An 18698-nucleotide genomic window follows, 5' to 3' on the forward strand; every position below is an offset into this window, starting at 1 on the left:
GCTAAAGTTCCTCCACTGTAAAATGGCTATTTTCTTTGGAAGCATTTTTAAGTGACCAATACTCCAGGCCACACTATGGACTAATCAAATCAGACACTCCTGGGAAAAGGCACAGGCATTGGTAGGTTTTAAATGCCCTACAGGTGACTAACCAGCATCCAGGATTGGAAACCCACAGCTTAGACAGTGAAGATTAGAATCCTGGAAATCAGTCAGGAAGCCATTCCTTGGGCCTAACATCCAGTTCCAGACACAACATTTGGCATGGACCCATGGTAGGGGAATGGAAGGCCAGAAATCTCCTGATTGGAAAATGATGGGTGAGTAGACTGTTGTCCAATAAAAAGGGAAGGCAGCGCCAGGTGCTCACAACTGTAATCCCAGCACTTTGAGAGATCAAGGCAGCCAGATAACTTGAGCTCAGGTGTTCAAGACCAGCCTGGGCAACATAGTGAAACCTCATTTCTACAAAAATAAAACAAAAATAGCCAGGCATGTGTAGTACGTGCCTGTACTCCTAGTTACTTGGGAGGCTGGCGTGGGAAGACTGCTTGGATCCAGGAGGTTGAGGCTGCAGTAAGCCAAGATTGCACCACTGTGCTCCAGCCTGGGCAACAGAGCAAGACCCTGTCTCAAAAAGAGAAAGAGAGAGAGAGAGAGAGAAAGGCAAAATGCTGAGTAAGGTGTCCAGCTCTTCTGGAGTATTTTCTCTCCAGACCTCAGAGAAACCTGTATTGTAGAGAAAGCACACACCCATATAATTTTACTATCATAAGCCTGATGTAAACTCCTAATTGTCACTGAGAAGAAGGAAATTATAAATCATGTGATAGAAATATATGACCACATGTGCAGAGATGTACACTTCCGGGTACAGTTGAATGAAAAATTCACGGAATCCTTGTCGGAGGTACATGACCTCCCCTAAACCACCCTGCCCTCCCCACGTAGTCCTCTGTCCTTAATCTCTTCTGAAGTAAGAGAATAAAGACTGTTGTAAATTTTACAAACTAGGAATGTGTACAAATCTCCTGTCACGTGGCTGTTTAAGCAAGAGGATAGTGTGCTCAACCTCCCTAGAGTTATTATCTTGGGTTCTCCGTAAAGGAATATCATAAATCCCCTCCTACGAGGGACCATCTAATAACATGCAAAAGGAAATGCCAATTTCACCAAAACCCAGAGGCAGGAAGGACCCTGACAAGAGCAATCTCTAAAGCTTTCACATGCCTGCCAGGGTCTGGTGCTGCTGGTGCAGGAGGAACTGCTGCTGGCACTAGCTGAAAAAAAAAAGAGACGGCGGCTCTAACACTCAGGGGGTAGTAAGAAAAGAATTCACTCAATTCACCTTCAATTCTCATACAGCCAACAGCCTTCCAGCCTCCCTGTGGGGCCTCACTGGGAGGACTGGCACATAAGTAAATGCCAATACATGGGTGAAACAATTTACAGAAGGGTGGGATCAACTGGGTCAGAAATGGTTGAAGATTTCACAAAACGGGAAGGATCTGGGTTAGGCCCCGAAAGCCTCAGCCTTAGGAAAGCAGAGACAAAGAGAAACAGAAGCCCAAGAAAAGCATCCAACCCTCCTGGCAGATTTTCTATTCAGACTTCAGAGAGACCTTTATCATAGTGAAAACAAATGTCATATAATTTTACTATCCTAAGCCTGAGATGAGCTCCTAATTGCCACTGATGGGAAGGAAATGATGAATCGTGTGATAGAAATACACAACGCATGCAAAGATGCACACTTTGCACCACTTTAGACACACAAAGATGCACACAGGCCCCACCGGAGATGTCAGTTTTGAAGAGGGTCCCCGGAATAAGAGTGGGTTTGCAGACGTTATTTTATTTACTCTTCTCAAACATCATATGGGGATATTTCATAGGAGGACGCTCATCCTCAGAAAGGGGAAGTAACTTGCCACAGTTGTTAGTGGATGTGGGATTAGAACCTCAGTGAGTGTAACGCCGGAGCCCATGCCGCCACCACTACCACCGAGAGACCTAAACAGGGTATGTGTAGGGAATAGGTAGGAGTGGAGAGAGCTAAAGCAGAAAGAACCCATTTTAAAACAGGGAAGTTAGGTAAACTTGCTAAAGGGGGATCATATGTTGCAGAGGCATGAACACCAGACAGACACACAAACTTGATCTTCTGATTACAGAAAAGCCACTGAAGGTTTTGAGTAAGGGCAAAACAAGTCAAAGTGAAACCTTGAGCCAAGACAAAAGAGGGTGTGAAAATGGGGTTCTGGGTTCCTAAGCTAAAGAGATGCCACCAACAACAGTGAAGGAGCCATGAGATGCGTGGAGAAAGAACTGGATGGAGAAGCTGAAGCGCTGGGTTTAAATGGAAAAAGTCATAAAGTAAGGGATGGCTATGGAGGGCAAGTCACTTTCTCTCTCTGCGGTTTGGTCTCTCTTCCTCCATAAATCACATGGAGTGAGAATTAATCTCTAAATGACCCTCAAGCCTTGCTACTCAAAGTGTGGCCCACCAACCAGCAGCAACAACATGTCCAAAAGCTCCTTCGAAATGCAGAATCTCAGACTCCACCAGAAGGATCACAATCTGTATTTTAACAAGAACCTGGGGGGGCCTGTGAGCACATTAAAGATTGTGAAGCAGTTCTCTGAAATGTCTTTCAGTTCTAAAATGCAATGACTTCACTCTCATCTGAACTTTGTTACCTCACAGGAGAAAGAAGGAAAATAGCATTTACATTTTACCTCATTCGTGACTTTCTCTTAATCCTAACAGCCTCTTAGACTCGCCCACATCCGGGTAGAGGCTTCAGAAAAAGCCAGAAAGGCAGTACTGCCACCTTGTGACCATCATCAGAAAATGCACCTAACTCTTAACCGGTCTCACCAGTCAAGGACGGGATGGGGCTGGAGCAGGGAGGGTGTAGGGGATGAACTCCAAGTCACAGATGAGATGAGAGAGTTATAACCACCCACAAAAACCGGAAGTAACTGTCAGAGGGGATTCAGCCTGCATCATAAAGAAATGTCCCATTGCAAGGGACAGTTTTTATAATACTTACTATGTGATATCAGTAGGAAATTGTTCCCGGCCAAGCTCTGCCCTTGTCACCTTAAAACTTACCCTAACAGGTATTTTCAACATCAGCCTCAGCCTGAACTCCGCCAGTAAACTTGTAATTTTCCAAGGAAACTTACTCTACTGTGACAGTTCTTTTTCATCCTGAGACAAAATGTGTCACAGTCACCGAACCTCATCCTACTCTCTGTAGGCTGAATAAGTCTAACAGCTTTTCATACAACCGACCTTCAAATATTGGTTAAAAAAATAAAAAATAAAAAACCATATGCCGCCCATACCACCATTCCTCGGCCGTTTCCCATGTGGGGTCACCTGAAGCCCCACACCCTCTGATCACGTTCCCATGGGCAAGTGAAGTGCAGTAACAACAACAGACACTCTGAATCCTAGGAGTGTTCCCCAGAGCAGCAGAGCCACAGGACCCCTGTCCCTGTCCTGGTGCCTCACCCCCCACCTGGAAGCAAAATGCCACATCAGCTGATCCTGGGGACACTGACTTTTCCTGCTTATGCCACTGCTCAGTCATCCCACACCTGTGCAGGTGTCTACTTTTTATTCCATTTTATTTGTAAGAAATATTTATTGGAGGCTTGGCACTGTGGCTCACACCTGTAGTCCCAGCACTTTGGGAGGCTGAGGCGGGTGGATCACGAGGTCAAGAGATCGAGACTATCCTGGCCAACATGGTGAAACCCCATCTTTACTAAAAATACAAAAATTAGCTGGGCATGGTGGCACACGCAGGAGAATCCCTTGGACCCAGCAGGCAGGATTCACTTGAATCCTGAACCCAGGTTGCAATGAGCCAAGATCGCGCCACTGCACTCCAGCCAGGTGACAGAACAAGACTCCACCAAAAAAGAAAGAAGAAAGAAAAAAAGGAAGGAAGGAAGGAAGGAAGGAAGGAAGGAATATTTATCAGAGCCTGCCATGTACTGTCACTGGAGAGACAAAGGTGAATCACACCTGGTCCCTGCCTCACAGAGCTCCAGGCTGTGGACAGAACCCACTCAAAGTCAGACCATTACCATTCAGTGAGAAACACCATGACAGACATCAGTACAGGCTTCTCTGAGGAATCTCACCAATGCCCTATGAAAAATCTGCTGTTGGTTTTCTGGGATCAGTTTTTCTCATTTCAAGCTCAGTGTGAAAAAGAGAATGCAAATGTCCCTGATGGTCCTTTGTGCAGTCACAGCGGGACCCCACATGTCCTCCTGACTAATTCAGGGTGCTCAGGGCTCCCACTTCACTCTGAACATCCTCTCTCCTATCAGAGCTCACCACATCTGCACCTGCAGCAGCCAGGTGGCTGTACACTAACAGAAAATCCAGCAAGTCAGGAAACTTACTTTACTCCTGTAACTTTGAGGCTAGTGACCTTGTGACATTGAACTAATCCTATAACTTGCTGCACTTTAATTTCCATGTCTGTAAAGCAGGGCAGGTGGATTCGGTCACCCTAGGTGCAGCTGTATAGTGAGAGCTCCTCGGAGACAGCAGCACAGCTGATCTCAGCATCCACCGTCTAGCAAATACCAGGCACACACTAGGCACTCAAAGCCTCACTGAATGTATGTGTGAATAAATGACTATATGAGAGCCATGCGGATCATGGACAAAGTCAACAAATATATTTGAACGTCTACCAAGTACACTGTAGAATAGGGAAATAAGTAACCCAGATAGGATGGTGTTTTCTCCTAACCTCCCCTTACCTCCTTCCTGGGGGAGGGAGGGCCTCTGTACATCAGAGAGACTCTTGACACAAATAATGTTCTCAAGATGCATTATAAGAAGTTATCATATTAACAAGAGGAAATTCCATTTGCGTTGGGGATGTTTTAGTCAATGGATCTGAAGGACCTGAAGCCCCCTCTGATGACACACACAGGGTGCAACACCCACCCCAAGTGCGTGGAGGGGAAACTAGATGGAGTGAACTGACAGGGAGCAGGACCTGGGAGAACAGAGGGGTAAAGAGACTGAGACACCCGAAGGAAGGTCTGAGGAGGAGCTCCCAGCCCCTGCGGTGGCCTCGGTGTGGACTCATGAGAACTCAGCAGCACAAGTAAAGTGGCCGCACCAGCCCCTACACATACATGGGATCATTTTTTCAGTAAGATTTTCTTTCTGCTAATGGGCTGCATTTTCACACACTTTCTAATACATCAGGCCCAGTTAATGGGCTACAAAACCATCATTCCATTCAACAGTCATTTATAGAATACTCCCAAAATGCCAGGCCCTGTGTGAGTTCAGGGAATACAAAAATGAACACAAACAGCTCCTGTCCTCTAAGATCCCCATCCACTGAGCTCCAGGGGGTGCCTCTCCTACAACACGCCCCTGCTCTGCACGGCCCTCCTCTCTGCCCTCCACCAACCCAAATCCTCCCCCATCTCCAGCTCAAGTTCCACCCGACCCAGTCCCTCTCAGTCCCCCTGCACTCCTGCCACTTGGAGAGATGACTGCACTCATATCTCTAGGCTTTATGAAATGGATGTCATCTCCCTGCTTAGACTTGAGCCTCCTGAAGGCAGAGACCATTTTTAGAGTTTTCCAGAATGAAGCCACATCCGTGATTTGCATCAGAACAAGCTTAGGCCCAGCCTGAGCCTTCAGCTTGGACACAGGCTCCACTGCCTAGCACAGTCCCTGGCCCCTGCAGTGCTTTATAAACCCTGCAGTAGCAAAGTCCATAATCAACTCTGCATCAGTCAACAGGCTGGGATAAGTTGAAAACACAGAGAGAGAAGAACAGTCTAACAAAAAGCAAAGGGCTTTGACTCATGCCTTGCCTCTTCCCTCTTTTCAGGGAAACAAAGTCACACCCCCTGCTCTCGCTCCTGCCTGGAGGCTTCCAGGGAGGGCTCCCTTCTTAGCCTTCCCTTCAGCCCCCACGAATATCACCCAGCACTCAAGCCCAGCCTCTCCTCTCCCTTTGCGCACATTTCCTAAAGTCTCAAATAAATGTCAAGTTTAGTGAGTGCTGATATTCTATGACCCTAATGTTTATTAAAGTATGATTACCTTTCTTCTTTTGCCCGGGGCCATTTCCAAACAAGGGCTGGAGCCAGGCGCCCTAGCAGCTGGGCAAACACGCTTCAGGGCTCCTTCCCTTCCGTGGCTCCTGTTTCTCACACCCTCTGGGACCTGCAGCTCTGGCGGTCTCTTCCCCCAACCCAGTTCCCTCTCCTTTGGACCAGAACAACTAAGCCATGGCCACCTTCCCGATGGACACACAAGGAGGCCTGGTGTCACCCACGGCTCCAGGGCGGTGTCCTGGGCAGGGGAGCTGCCTCTTGTCCCAGATCCTGCTCTGCTGCTACCTCATGTGCCTACAGAATTGGAGGGAATTGTGAACAGAGAGAGGACAGGGCAACTTCCCAGGCAACAACACTACTATTGCTGATATTTTGCCAAGGATGGGAGCAGGAGGGGAAAGAGACCTCGTCAATGTCTCCTCCACCAACACGTAACACCCACTTTCCTGCCAAATACTCAGATAGAGAAGGTCATTGAAAGGTACAAGAAAATTTAAATGAGAAAAAAGACTTGAGGAAGAAACTATGAGGCACCAGGGTGTGGGGAGCTGGAAAGGAGTACAAGAGAGAACTGGCAGGGCTGCCAAGTTGTCAGTCACCTTCTCAGGTTCTTAAGAATGCTGCATTTCTTTTGTTTGACCAGTTTCACTTCCCAGATTTTCGTAAAGCACATGTTCTAATCTGTTACCTAACAGCAGGAAAGCATGATCTCACCTGTTCTTGCCCTCGAATAGGAACACTGCCCTGGGACTATACCGCAGACCACCAGGATGAGCCATCCCCGGAGATCAGGAGCTTCCAACCGGGAACCTTTCACACATGCTTCAAGCAACACACAGCTCCACCGACAGTCACAATAAAAATTCTAATCTCTTCCCTCCTCCTGTTGCTGCCACTAATGCTGAAGTCCATGGTCTCTAGCAGCCCAAATCCAGGTAAATAAGACTGTCTATGAAGGGGAAAACATGGTGAGGAAATGGAGCCAAACAGGCCACAGGTGCATCAAAATGTAGCCCTTTCAGCTACTGGACTGGGGGCAATTGAGCCTTTCTCAGTGCCAGTTTCCTTATTTACTGAAAGGAGTAAACTGTACTTACATCCAGTGTTGTGAGGGTTAAATGAAATATTGGATGTGAAAATGTCTGCAACTACAGCTGGCAAATATATACATACGTACATATTGGTTCAACTAATATTTGCTCCCATGCCTTTGCCTCCAAGCCTTTTCCAGAAGAGTAATGCATTTCCCCAGGGTCAAACTTGGTGGCAGTAGTGGGAGGGTATTGAAGGCAACTATATATTCATAAAAGATAAGGAACTCTTTGCTTATATTCTTTTTGTGTGTTTGTTTGTTTTAAGACAGGCTCTTACTCTGTCACCCAAGCTTGGAGTACAATGGTGCAATCATAGCTCATTACAGCTCAAACTCCTGGGCTCAAGCAGTCTTCCTGCCTCAGTCTTCCAAGCAAGTAGGGCTAGAAGTGTGCACCACTCTGCCTGCCTGCCTAGTTTTTCTTTTTTACTTTTTCTTTTTTTTTTTTTTTTTAAGAGTCAAAGTCTCACTATGTTGCTCGGTCAGATCTCAAACTTTGCTTGTATTCTTTACATTCTTTAGAGTACACCAAGCATGCACATATTTTAATGCTATTTAATGGTAGCTAGTAAACGGCAGAAAATCCTGTCACCAGGTAGTGTCCATATTTGAAGCTTTAGCCACACCAAGCCCCGCTGCAACAGTGCACCATTTGGGTAGCAGACCTTTGGCTAAGGCTTTCTAATCTGCTCCAGTTTTCACTACAACCAAAGTGGCCAAGCCCTTTGCAAAGAAACCAAGCAGAAGAGAGCTTAGCCCCATGTATATTTCCACCCGGGAGCACCATCTCCCCAAGGGCCACGTTGAGGCGAAACAGCTTTGTTACATACTTAGCGTCTCCTAAAATCAGGAGATGTTCACCCTTCTCCAGTCCAATTTCCACCCTTCTCCACTCCAAGTTCCCAGCTTTGTAGAGAGAGCGCTCTAGGAGCTGCTGAGCCCCATAGCCTTGGGGCCTAAATCACCATTCAGGGAGGGAAGGTTTTTCCATCACGGTGACAGACATCCAGGCTAGAGTCCTCAGCCTGGACTCAAAGCTCTAGCCCCAACCTCCGTTTCCACTGCAACCCCCTCCTCCACTCACTAAAAATTACTCTCTCTCCACCCAAACTAGACTGTTTGCCCTTCCCTGAACAGAATTTGTGTTTTCCCACCAGTTCAACTTTGCTGATACACTCAACTCAAAAACCATCTTCCCACAGGCCAGACAAGTGCTCAGCTCCTCCCGCACCCAATCACTCTCCCTCCTGAGAGCCGGCTTAGCCCTACTGGACACTCTCTTCTTGCGCTTATCATCTGCTGCCTTATACTGAAGACCTTCCTATGTCTCTCCTGCCTTCACCCACTGCCCTTCGAGGCTGCAGCTTCCTTGGCCGCACAGACTGGTGCACTGTTGCCATATCCCACACGCTATCCAGCTCAGCACTCAGCAAACATTAGCTAATTGCAAGAATGCACCCTCAGGTTTCTAAATCAAACCAGGGCTTCAGAGCAGCTCTCCTGACATCCGGGCTGAACGATTCCTTGTGGTGAGGGCTGTTCTGTGCATTGCGAGATGTTCAACAGCATCCGCGTGGCCTCTCTCCACTACATGCCAATAGTAGCCTCCTCCTCCCCCAAGCACCCTCTTCCTTCGTGAAAGCAAAAAATATTTCTACATATTGCCAAATGTCTCCATGGGGGAAACCACCCCCAGTCGACAACCGTTGCTCTATACCGATAGTTCTCCACCTGGCCATACATTTACACTCATCTAGGCATTTACCCTCAGGCTGGAAGTCGCGGGGGCCTAGATCCAAATCCTGGTTCTGTCACTCCCTTTGCAACCCTGGACAAGTCGCTTCACTTGTTTTAGCCTTTTTATCGTCTTAAGATGAATAAATACCACTGCTCACAACGACTTGCTGTGAAGATTGGATGAACCGCAGCGTGACCTAGAAAGGGTTCAATAAATGGACTGAGTGGAATTTCTAAGTTGCTCCTAAAGCACTAGGGTGAGGAACTGGGGAAAGCTCGCTGCGCCGCCAGGGGGCGCCATCACAAACCACGTTGGTGGGTGGCGCCGGGCTGGAGCCTTGCTTCCCAGCCAAGCAGTTTGTAATGCGGGCCTGAGTCTGAGCTACTTAGTGGCTGGAAGAAATAATAGCTCCTCCATTCCCAAAATAAATCTCAAAGTAAAATCTAATCTTATTTTATATCTCTCTTTTTTTTTTTTTTTTGAGATGGAGTCTTACTCTGTTGCCCAGACTGGAGTGCAGTGGCACTATCTCGGCTCACTGCAACTTCCGCCTCCTAGATTCAAGCGACTGTCCTGCTTTAGCCTCCCTAGTAGCTGGGACTACTGGTCCCCGCCACCACACCCAGCTAGTTTTCTTGTTTTTAGTAGAGACGTGGTTTCGCTGTGTTCTTGAACTCCTGACCTCAAGTGATCCGCCCACCTCGGCCTGCCAAAGTGCCAAAGCATAAACCACCGCCCCCAGTGGCTGGCGTTATTTATTATGTCGCTGATATTGTCCACAATTTGGCCATTGGGAGCTCCTTCTAGTTGGTTTCTGTGACTTTTGACACAGCCCCATCATTTTTCAAGCAGTTCCTTACTTCTGGCCCCACAAGGCTCCTCTTGTGCTTTCTTGCCCAGCCCTGGATCAGCTATTTCTCCAGGGACCTCTGGTTCCTTTCATGGGAAAAAGATGTTTGCAGACCATGGTCACCAATATGCCCACCGCTAGTAGGTGCCGGTGCTTCTATGCCCTCTAGTGGTCGGAGCTGGGAAATAACACACACGCACGCTAGATTTCTGTTACCCACATTTCACAAATTACGTAAATGAGGCACAGAAAAGTTAGGCAACTTGACCAATATCACAGAGAAAATAGGTAGTACAACTGGGAAATAAAAATAATGACAGATGCACCACAAGTCCTAACAAGTAAAAGTAACTTCTTCACACATGCACATTAGCAGAAAGCCACATCCCAATATTCCAGCATAGATACTGTCTTTGGAAAACAACCAGAATTCTACAGCAATAATCGCAAGGATAACCATCATGTACTCAACACCTGCCTGGGCACTGGGCTCCCACAGCAGCTCACTTATTCCCAAAAACTCTGGAGGGTGGATTTTACAAATCGGGGTTTCAAGAATCAAAGAAGCCAAGTGACTTGTTCAAGTCAACGTAGTTAAGTGACAGAGCCAGTAGCTGAGCCCAGGTCTATCTGGATATAAATTCCATGCTTATGTCACTATATAAGCGTTTCCCAAAACTGATTCTAGGTGAAACATAAACTTTGTTTAAGTTTAACTATGTTTATTTTAATACATGATAGGAAAAAAAAATAAGCACACATCAAACCTCTAATTTCATGGACAGTATTGTGTAAGACAAAAATACTTTGTCTTCAGCTCCTGGCCTCAGGTCATCCTCTCACCTTAACCTCTTGAGTAGCTGGGATCACAGGTGTGAGCCACTGAGCCCTGCTAAGACAAGGATGTTTTGTAAACTAAATTTAATTATAAAAAATATGAATTAAATAACAATAAAGGTGGTAACACTATAGAGAAAATCATAAAGTTGGTCTAGAAATGTCTGGTGTCTGGATGACATAATACTACAGCACCGTGCAGCTTCATTCTCAGTTACTCCCAGGAAATTAGGGTCACATAGAGGTGCAGAAAGAATGACTCAGAATCTTAGACCCGGGCTTTAGCCCTAGATGTGTCCACTTCTAGGACCCCAAACATCCCTGTGACCTCCTTGCTTGGAGTAAATCCAACCTTCCCAGACATGTGAGAACACTAGCAACATCCAGCACACATAGAGGGGTTTCTCTGTCACAGAGAAAATAACACCAGGTTTGAGGACCCCGGGGACTCTCTGTGTGGTGCTGACAGACCGAAGGCCCAGACACAGCAGAGGTCTGCGCTGGGGAGGGCGGGTCGTCGTGTTATGGAACAGGGGTCCAAACACGCTTGCTTCTCAGAGCGTCTTCTGGAGAACTGAATACAAACAGAAGGGGAAGAGGAGGAGGGACAAAAGAGACAGAAATGAGAGGGGAGGGGATAGAGGATTCCTGAACAGAGACCGCACCCATAACCCACGTGACCCTGGGAAATGCTCCTGCCCTGAGAGGAGCCTCAGCACAGAAGGAGGAAGCACAGCAGAGCCAACAGTCACAGTAGCCCTGACTAGAGCATTCCTGGAGTTCAAGCTCCTCTACACAGAGGAGGACAGAGAAGACAGCAGAGACCATGGGGCCCCCCTCAGCCCCTCCCTGCAGAATGTGTATCCCCTGGAAGGAGGTCGTGGTCACAGGTGAGGGGAGGACTCCCTGGGAGTGGATGGGAGGAGGGAGCACAGACTGGCTGGGAGCTCCTGGGGAGGACGGGGCTCTGAGAGGGAACAGAGGGCTTCTGAGGACACAGAACACCAGAGAGGGACGGGGTGAAAGTCGCACTAAACTGAGATTGATAAAAAAGGAGGAAAATCAATTGATCATGTTTTCCAAGTTAATCATCATTGGTCACTACAATTTGAAAAATGATAGAAATCAGAACTGCATCAGGGTTACACTCCAAATAAAAATATAACCAGGGCAGTAAACACTGCCCTTACTCACCAATCAGAGGTTGAAAAATAACCACGAGGTACACTCATTAACTGATTCACAAGTATTTGCAATCAATTTTAGTCAATGGCATACAACAAACATCAGACAAGTCTCAGTCATCACAGAGCTCATGCTGTCAAGAAGAGGAAAAATCACAGGCAAAGAGATCTAGAATGCGAGGTCAGGTGTTGACAAGAGCCCTGGAGGGAACAGAGCAGGGAAAAGTCAGAAAGAAAAGACCCAGGGTCTCTAGAGGAAGTGTCAGGGGAGGGGTCTCCCTAAGACGCCCTGATGTGAGCAGGACCTGAGGCCAGTGGGGAGGGAGCCGTGCAGATCCCTGGGGAAGAGGATTCCACACAGGAAAATGCCAAGGTCAGAGGTGCTGAAGGAATGGGTGGGGGTCACACTGCTGACTTTGACCCAGTAGGACAGACAGACACACACACACACACACACACACACACATGCTCCAAGGTGGAGGGGTGGAGAGACCTGCTCAGGACCCAGGGCCCCGTTTTTCCACCCTAATGCATAGGTCCCAATATTGACCGATGCTCTCTCCTCTCTCCTAGCCTCACTTCTAACCTTCTGGAACCCGCCCACCACTGCCCAGCTCACTATTGAATCCAGGCCGTTCAATGTCGCAGAGGGGAAGGAGGTTCTTCTACTTGCTCACAATCTGCCCCAGAATACTTTAGGCTTCAGCTGGTACAAAGGGGAAAGAGTAGATAACAAACGTCTAATTGTAGCATATGTAATGGGAACTCAACAAACTACCCCAGGGCCCGCACACAGCGGCCGAGAGACAGTATACTCCAATGCATCCCTGCTGATCCAGAACGTCACCCAGAATGACACCGGATCCTACACCCTACAAGCCATAAAGGAAGATCTTGTGAATGAAGAAGCAACTGGCTGGTTCTGGGTATACCGTGAGTGATTTCCCATGACCTCTGGGAGTTGGGGATCAGTTCTACTTCCCACATACCGGATTGTCAGGCCTGGGCTGTGCCTGTGTCCCTGTCTGCATTACATCCTATATTAGGGTTTGGACATTTAGTGCAGAACACACATGGGGGAGACAAACTTCCACAGATCAGAATTCTTTTCCTGCATCCAGACCCTGCAGACACTCACTGCAGAGGAAGGACAGTCTGATGGGGGGACTCAGCAGGGGCAGGTCAGTGTCAGCCAAGCACCCCATGGTCTCCCCATGGACCTGACTCTGAGAAAGACTCTGGAGAACTGGGTCAGGGCCTGGCCTGAGGGGGGACCCCTGGGATCCTCATGAGAAGCTCAACTCTTCCCGGAACTGAGCCCCTGTACAAAGCCCTGTCCCTGGTTCCTGACTCCAGGTAATCCTAGGGAGTCTGTGCTAGGGCTGTGTGGTGGCCTCTTGGGCAGGGCTGGCTGGGAGCAAGGATGTGAGCTATCCAAGGGCCATGACTCCTGGAGTTGGTCACCAGCCAGGGTCGAGCACCCCAGAGCCTCATCTAGCCAAGGATAGGGCCTCCTCCTTCACTTGAGGCTCAGCATGGAAAGGACAGATGGAAAAAATTACTAGGGCATGAGCCTACTGCCCTAGGGGACATAGGTGACTCCCTGGGAAGTTCAGAGTCCCCAAGGGGAGAAACAGAGAAGAGAGGATGCTCCCGGCAGCTCCATGTCCGCCACGGATCAGGCCCAGGGGCCCTCTCTCTTGGAAGCAAATAATCATAGATGCTGTTCACTTGGGCAGCTCCTCTGTGCAGAGCTGAGATCAAGTGATTGTAAATATTTTGAGGTTAACTCACAACCTCACAGCCAAATAGCACTTATCCTACTTATTGAAAGGAAATTGAGGCACAGGGAGACAATCACTAAAAGGGTCACACAGGCCATAGGCGGCAGATTAGAGACATATGAGGTCTGTCTGCAGCCAGAACCCCCTCCTCTCCTCAACCGGGGGTGGGTGGGGCTATTTGTTGTTAGGCATTTGCAGACCTGAGACCAGTCATGGGTTCACTTCCTTTTGTCTTGTGCATCCACAGCTCAGAAGTGGAGATTCTGGTCTGGAAAGTAAGAAGCAAACAGAGAATTAATCAGTTTTACTCTAGAACTAAATCACCTGCCTCAAATAACAGAGTCAGTGCTGGGATCGTCCAGGTCTCTCCCTCCGATCCACAGTCCCCTCACTGCACCTGAAATCCTGTGTTTCCCAATGTGTTGGTGTCGTTCACATGGGAGGATAAAGGAGAGGACTTTGCTTTCTCTCCCCACTCACACCCTACACCAGCACAGGCCCAAAGTGAGACACACACTCACTCAGGAGTTCTCTCATGAAGAAGGGAAGAAAGGAAGAAGGAATGAAAAAAGGATTCATAACCTCTTTAGAGACCAGTTCCTGGATGCAGAATCCTATGAGGTTCTGGCCATACCTGTTTCTTGTCCCTCAGGGGCTGAAACCCATATTCCATCCCTCTGAACCCCTGTCCCTAAACCTACCCCATCTCATGTGACTCTGGGGTTCCTTGGTCATTAGAGGGTTTTCAGGTCTCTCTGGTCCTGGCCTGGGGCAGCCAAGAGGCTCCTGGTCCCTGGGGTCTCTCAGGCTACTGTAGCCACCACTGCTCACTGCCATAGGTATCTCTGGCTCTTTCTGCTCCTCTGTGTCCCTCATTTCCGCCCCCTCCTCTTTCATTCTAGCTGGGATGCCCTGCCCTGCACAGCTTCCTCCACTCTTAGGCCTTCTCCAGAAAGCCCCTCTAACAAGGCTGACTGTCCTGTTCCCTTCCTGCTCACACTGTGTCCTGGCCCACCTCCCAGGCAACAGGGAAGGCACAGAAATCAGCTGGAGCAGCCACCCCTGCCAGGTCCCTCGCAAGCCACTGTCCGCGGGTCACCAGGGGAACGAGCTTCCACTGTGTCCCCATAACAGGGCTCTTTCCCCTGGTGAGGCTGACATGTGGAACAGGCCATGGGACAGGGATGAGCGACTCAGCGACTCCTCCATACAGTCTCTACTGACTCACCAGGGGGTCAGAGGCAGGATGACAGGTCTGCTTTCCCCAAGGCCCAGAGGCTAATTTCACCCATTGACTCCCAGACTCATCTTGATGTGAGGCTCACATCCTCCAGCCATTCCCCAGGACCTTCCCCAGGTGAAGCCGGCCAGGCAGGTGCTGTCTGATGGGTTTGCTGCCCATTCCACATACACCTGCGTCCTCGTGATGATGCCATTGTCATAAGGTGGGATCCCTTGGACTGAGAAGTGCACCAGTCACTGGAGTCTCACATAGACTCTGCCCAGTTTAGATGAACTTAAACTCTCATTGTGTTTTCTGAAGTTAACAGGAGATGAAGAAAGCATTTCACATGACTGTTTTGGGCTCCTTCCCTGTTTGCCTAACTCTGCACAGGAATTAGGGGCAGGGAGCTCTTTCTAAATTTACTAACATAACACATGTTGCTTCTAATTTGGCATCGTTCCTTCCTTTATGTAACTGACACACCTAAGACTTCCTATCTGACTGGTTCTATCCTCCTAAGAGGACTCATGTGCCTCTCTCTACTCAGGGAGTTGCTAATTTCAAACCAACTTCAGCATCTTCATTTGAGGACAATGTGATCCTACTGGAATTTACAGCACACCTAACCCTTAGTATGTTATCAAGAAAAATACTACTTCTAGCAATTGATCTTCGATCTTTAGGCCATCAGTAACAATCTCCACTTATGGAAAAAATTAAATGTTTCCCCCAAATTTCTTTCATTTTTTACTGTATTCAGAACATAACATGAGGTCTAAACTCCTGACAAATTTTTCAAAGCAAATTACGGCACTACAGGTCAAGCATCCCAAATCTAATAATCCAAAATCTGAAATCTCCCAAATCCAACACTTTTTGACCACTAAAATGATGCTGAAAAGAAATGCTCACTGGAGCATTTTGGATTCTGGGTTTTCAGATGTAGGATGCTAAACGGGTAAGTCTACTGCAAATATTCAAAAATCCAAAAACAATCAGAAATCCAAAACACTTTTGGTCCTAAGCCTTATGCATAAGTGATACTCAGTCCATATGAACTATAGGTACCAAGCTGAACAGCAAATCTCTAGAACCTCATCCTGTGTAACTGAAAGTTCACATCCATTGACCAACTCCCCATTCTGCCTCTCCCAACCCCTGGCAATCACCATTCTACTCTGATTCCATGAGTGTGACTACTCTAGCCCCCTCATAAAAGTGGAATCCCGAAGTATCTGTCCTGTGAGTGACTTATTTCATTTAACATAATGTCCAATGGGAGAAAATATTTGCAAAACTTCTTCCCAAATTTCTGTCTCATATCTGTCAAACACACATGGTCCTTGAGGGTCAGATTTGCCGCAGTTCATGCTCCCCCTTTCCACCACTCAGCTCTGCATTTGCAAACATCCACATGTATTTATGGAGAGATCCACAGAGTCCTCACCTGCCCTCCGCAGAGGAGAAGAAACATTAAAGTCAAAGAAAAGGAACATGGTTCTGCTATTAAATTCAGGCAGCTCCTACCTGTCCCCCTCACTGTCTTCTAGATCATTCTCTGAATTCTGCTCTGTCTTTAGGGGTCACAGGCTCAAGTCAGTCATTATTAAACACCTGGGAAAACTGCCCCACCTTGTGGTTCCACTGCCTGATGACTGAACGGACCTCCAGGCTTGCCCCTGGTGTCCCCTGTGTTAATTCTGCTGAAACATCCAATCCTCGGCCAGGCTGAACAGTATCCTCGGGGTTTAAGAACAGTAAGAAGTCCCATCGTCACCCATCTCTAGAATGTCCTTAGAAGAGGAAGCCACACAGAAAATACAGCCGGGGGGGCAAAGTAGGACTAAAGCTTGAAAAGACCCAGCACCTGAATGTTTCAGGTGAAGACCCCAAGGGAAGCCAGGCAGGCAGTTGGTGAGGGAGAAACCAGAAGAAGCACAAGGGGCTGTGACCCCAGGTCCTGTGTCTGTCCATGACCCAGTGCTGCTGCTCAATTCACACTTGAGAAAGACTGTGCTTCTCCCACACAGAGCAGGTGGTCTGACACAATCTCAGCCCTCAGATCATCATGCATCTGTGGTGTGACACATACACCTGCCATGGGCTTTTAAGGACTCAAGGGGGCTGAGAGATGAGAGATGTCAACTCTGATTGAAAGATGACTGTGGAGGAATCACAGGTGCCACACAGGGCAATCTCTCTGTTCTCTGCACAGCGGAGCTGCCCCAGCCCTACATCACCAGCAACAACTCCAACCCCGTGGAGGACAAGGATGCTGTAGCTTTCACCTGTGAACCTGACATTCATAGCACAACCTACCTGTGGTGGGTAAACAATCAGAGCCTCCCGGTCAGTCCCAGGCTGCAGCTGTCCAATGGTAACAGGACCCTCACTCTACTCAGCGTCAAAAGGAATGATGCAGGAGCCTACAAATGTGAAATACAGAACCCAGTGAGTGCCAACCTCAGTGACCCAGTCATCCTGAATGTCCTCTGTGAGTATCTTCTGTTCCTCTGTGGCCCGAGGCCCCCGCCCAAATCCACACAGCCAGAGTCCAGGCCTCTCGGTCCCTCTCAGGTCTAAGCACTCAGACCCTCACCCAGGCTTGCCATGACTTCCTGCCCTGAGTAAACCTGGGCAGACCAGGCCTTGACCAAGAATAGGAGGTGAGGGGCTGTCTCCTCTGCTACTTCTACTCAAACACCCATTCCCATCATCACTCATCTCCATGATGTCCTTAAGGCTCAGGGTTCACATTTTCTGATGGGAGAAGCAGGTGAAGGTCTCAGACGTTGGCTCAGGGGACATAGCGGGGATTTGGTTGAGACTTCAGGGTTGTGACATGGCTCAGGGGGACACTGTGGCCCTTCCACAGACCAGGGACTTACGCTTCCCTCTGACGACATCATCTGTGGCTTTATTCTTTTTCCTCCAGATGGCCCAGATGTCCCCACCATTTCCCCCTCAAACTCCAATTACCGTCCAGGGGAAAATCTGAACCTCTCCTGCCACGCAGCCTCTAATCCAGCTGCACAGTACTCTTGGTTTGTCAATGGGATGTTCCAGCAATCCACACAAGAGCTCTTTATCGCCAACATCACTGTGAATAATAGCGGATCCTATATGTGCCAAGCCCATAACTCAGCCACTGGCCTCAATAGGACCACAGTCATGATGATCACAGTCTCTGGTAAGTAGATCCACGAAGCACTGGCATCACATTTTCAGGTGGAGTGTGGCTCTCAGAGAAGAGCCAGGAAGAAATTTTCTTTCCCAACCTGTGTCCAAGGGGCACAAGCAAATCCCAAATTCTCCCCTGAACCCTCCCAGTTCACCTCTGCAGATTCTCTTCCCCTTGTTTTTGTTTGTTTGTTTGTTTGTTTGTTTGTTGTTGTTTTTGTTTTCTGGTTTCTCATATCTGACTTTGGGTCCATCCTGCAATGAAAGGAGGGGGCTCCCTCGGCCCTGAGTCCTGTGTAGTAAAAGGGGCTTCACAGAGGAAAAAGGAGGAAGAGTCCTCAGGGTCAAGTTGCTGCTCTCTGTCACCAACAGTTCCCTTTCTGTCACTTCTTTGTGTTCTTTTACCTACTCCGTAAGCTACAAGGGACAAGGAGGCTTTGAAATGAGCTCACACTTTTTCCTCAAATGAGAAGAGGAAGCCCCTTGGATGATGGAGGAAAAGCTCAAACTCTGGCCCCCAGTGACTGACTGACCCTGCCCTGAAGCCACCTAAGGTGGAACCAGGGCATATGGAGAAGGTGCCCAGGTGTCTGTCCTGAATCAGGCTAAATAAAGCTGCTAATCAACACCAAAGCCTCCCCTGGATCAGGCTGCAGGCAAGTGGGAAGACATGGAGCCTCAGGG

At 48.3% G+C, this 18698-nt stretch overlaps 1 protein-coding gene across 2 annotated transcripts in view; it reads left to right on the plus strand.

Moving 5' to 3' along the window:
* LOC105507867 (carcinoembryonic antigen-related cell adhesion molecule 3) overlaps positions 1–18698 on the plus strand; it is a 108404-nt gene that overhangs the window by 34412 nt on the left and 55294 nt on the right. Inside the window, exons 1-4 of one of the 2 annotated variants that reach the window (XM_011936581.1) lie at positions 11251–11531; positions 12399–12758; positions 17050–17328; positions 17770–18024. In XM_011936581.1, the coding sequence (XP_011791971.1) occupies positions 11468–11531; positions 12399–12758; positions 17050–17328; positions 17770–18024 (958 nt within the window). In that variant the 5' untranslated portion in view covers positions 11251–11467. Of the gene's footprint in view, positions 1–11250; positions 11532–12398; positions 12759–17049; positions 17329–17769; positions 18025–18698 lie in introns of those variants that run through there. The other variant, XM_011936579.1, reaches the window with a different exon arrangement.

Source organism: Colobus angolensis, unplaced genomic scaffold (assembly GCF_000951035.1).
Source record: "Colobus angolensis palliatus isolate OR3802 unplaced genomic scaffold, Cang.pa_1.0 Scaffold154, whole genome shotgun sequence".
Taxonomy (NCBI): Eukaryota; Metazoa; Chordata; class Mammalia; order Primates; family Cercopithecidae; genus Colobus; species Colobus angolensis.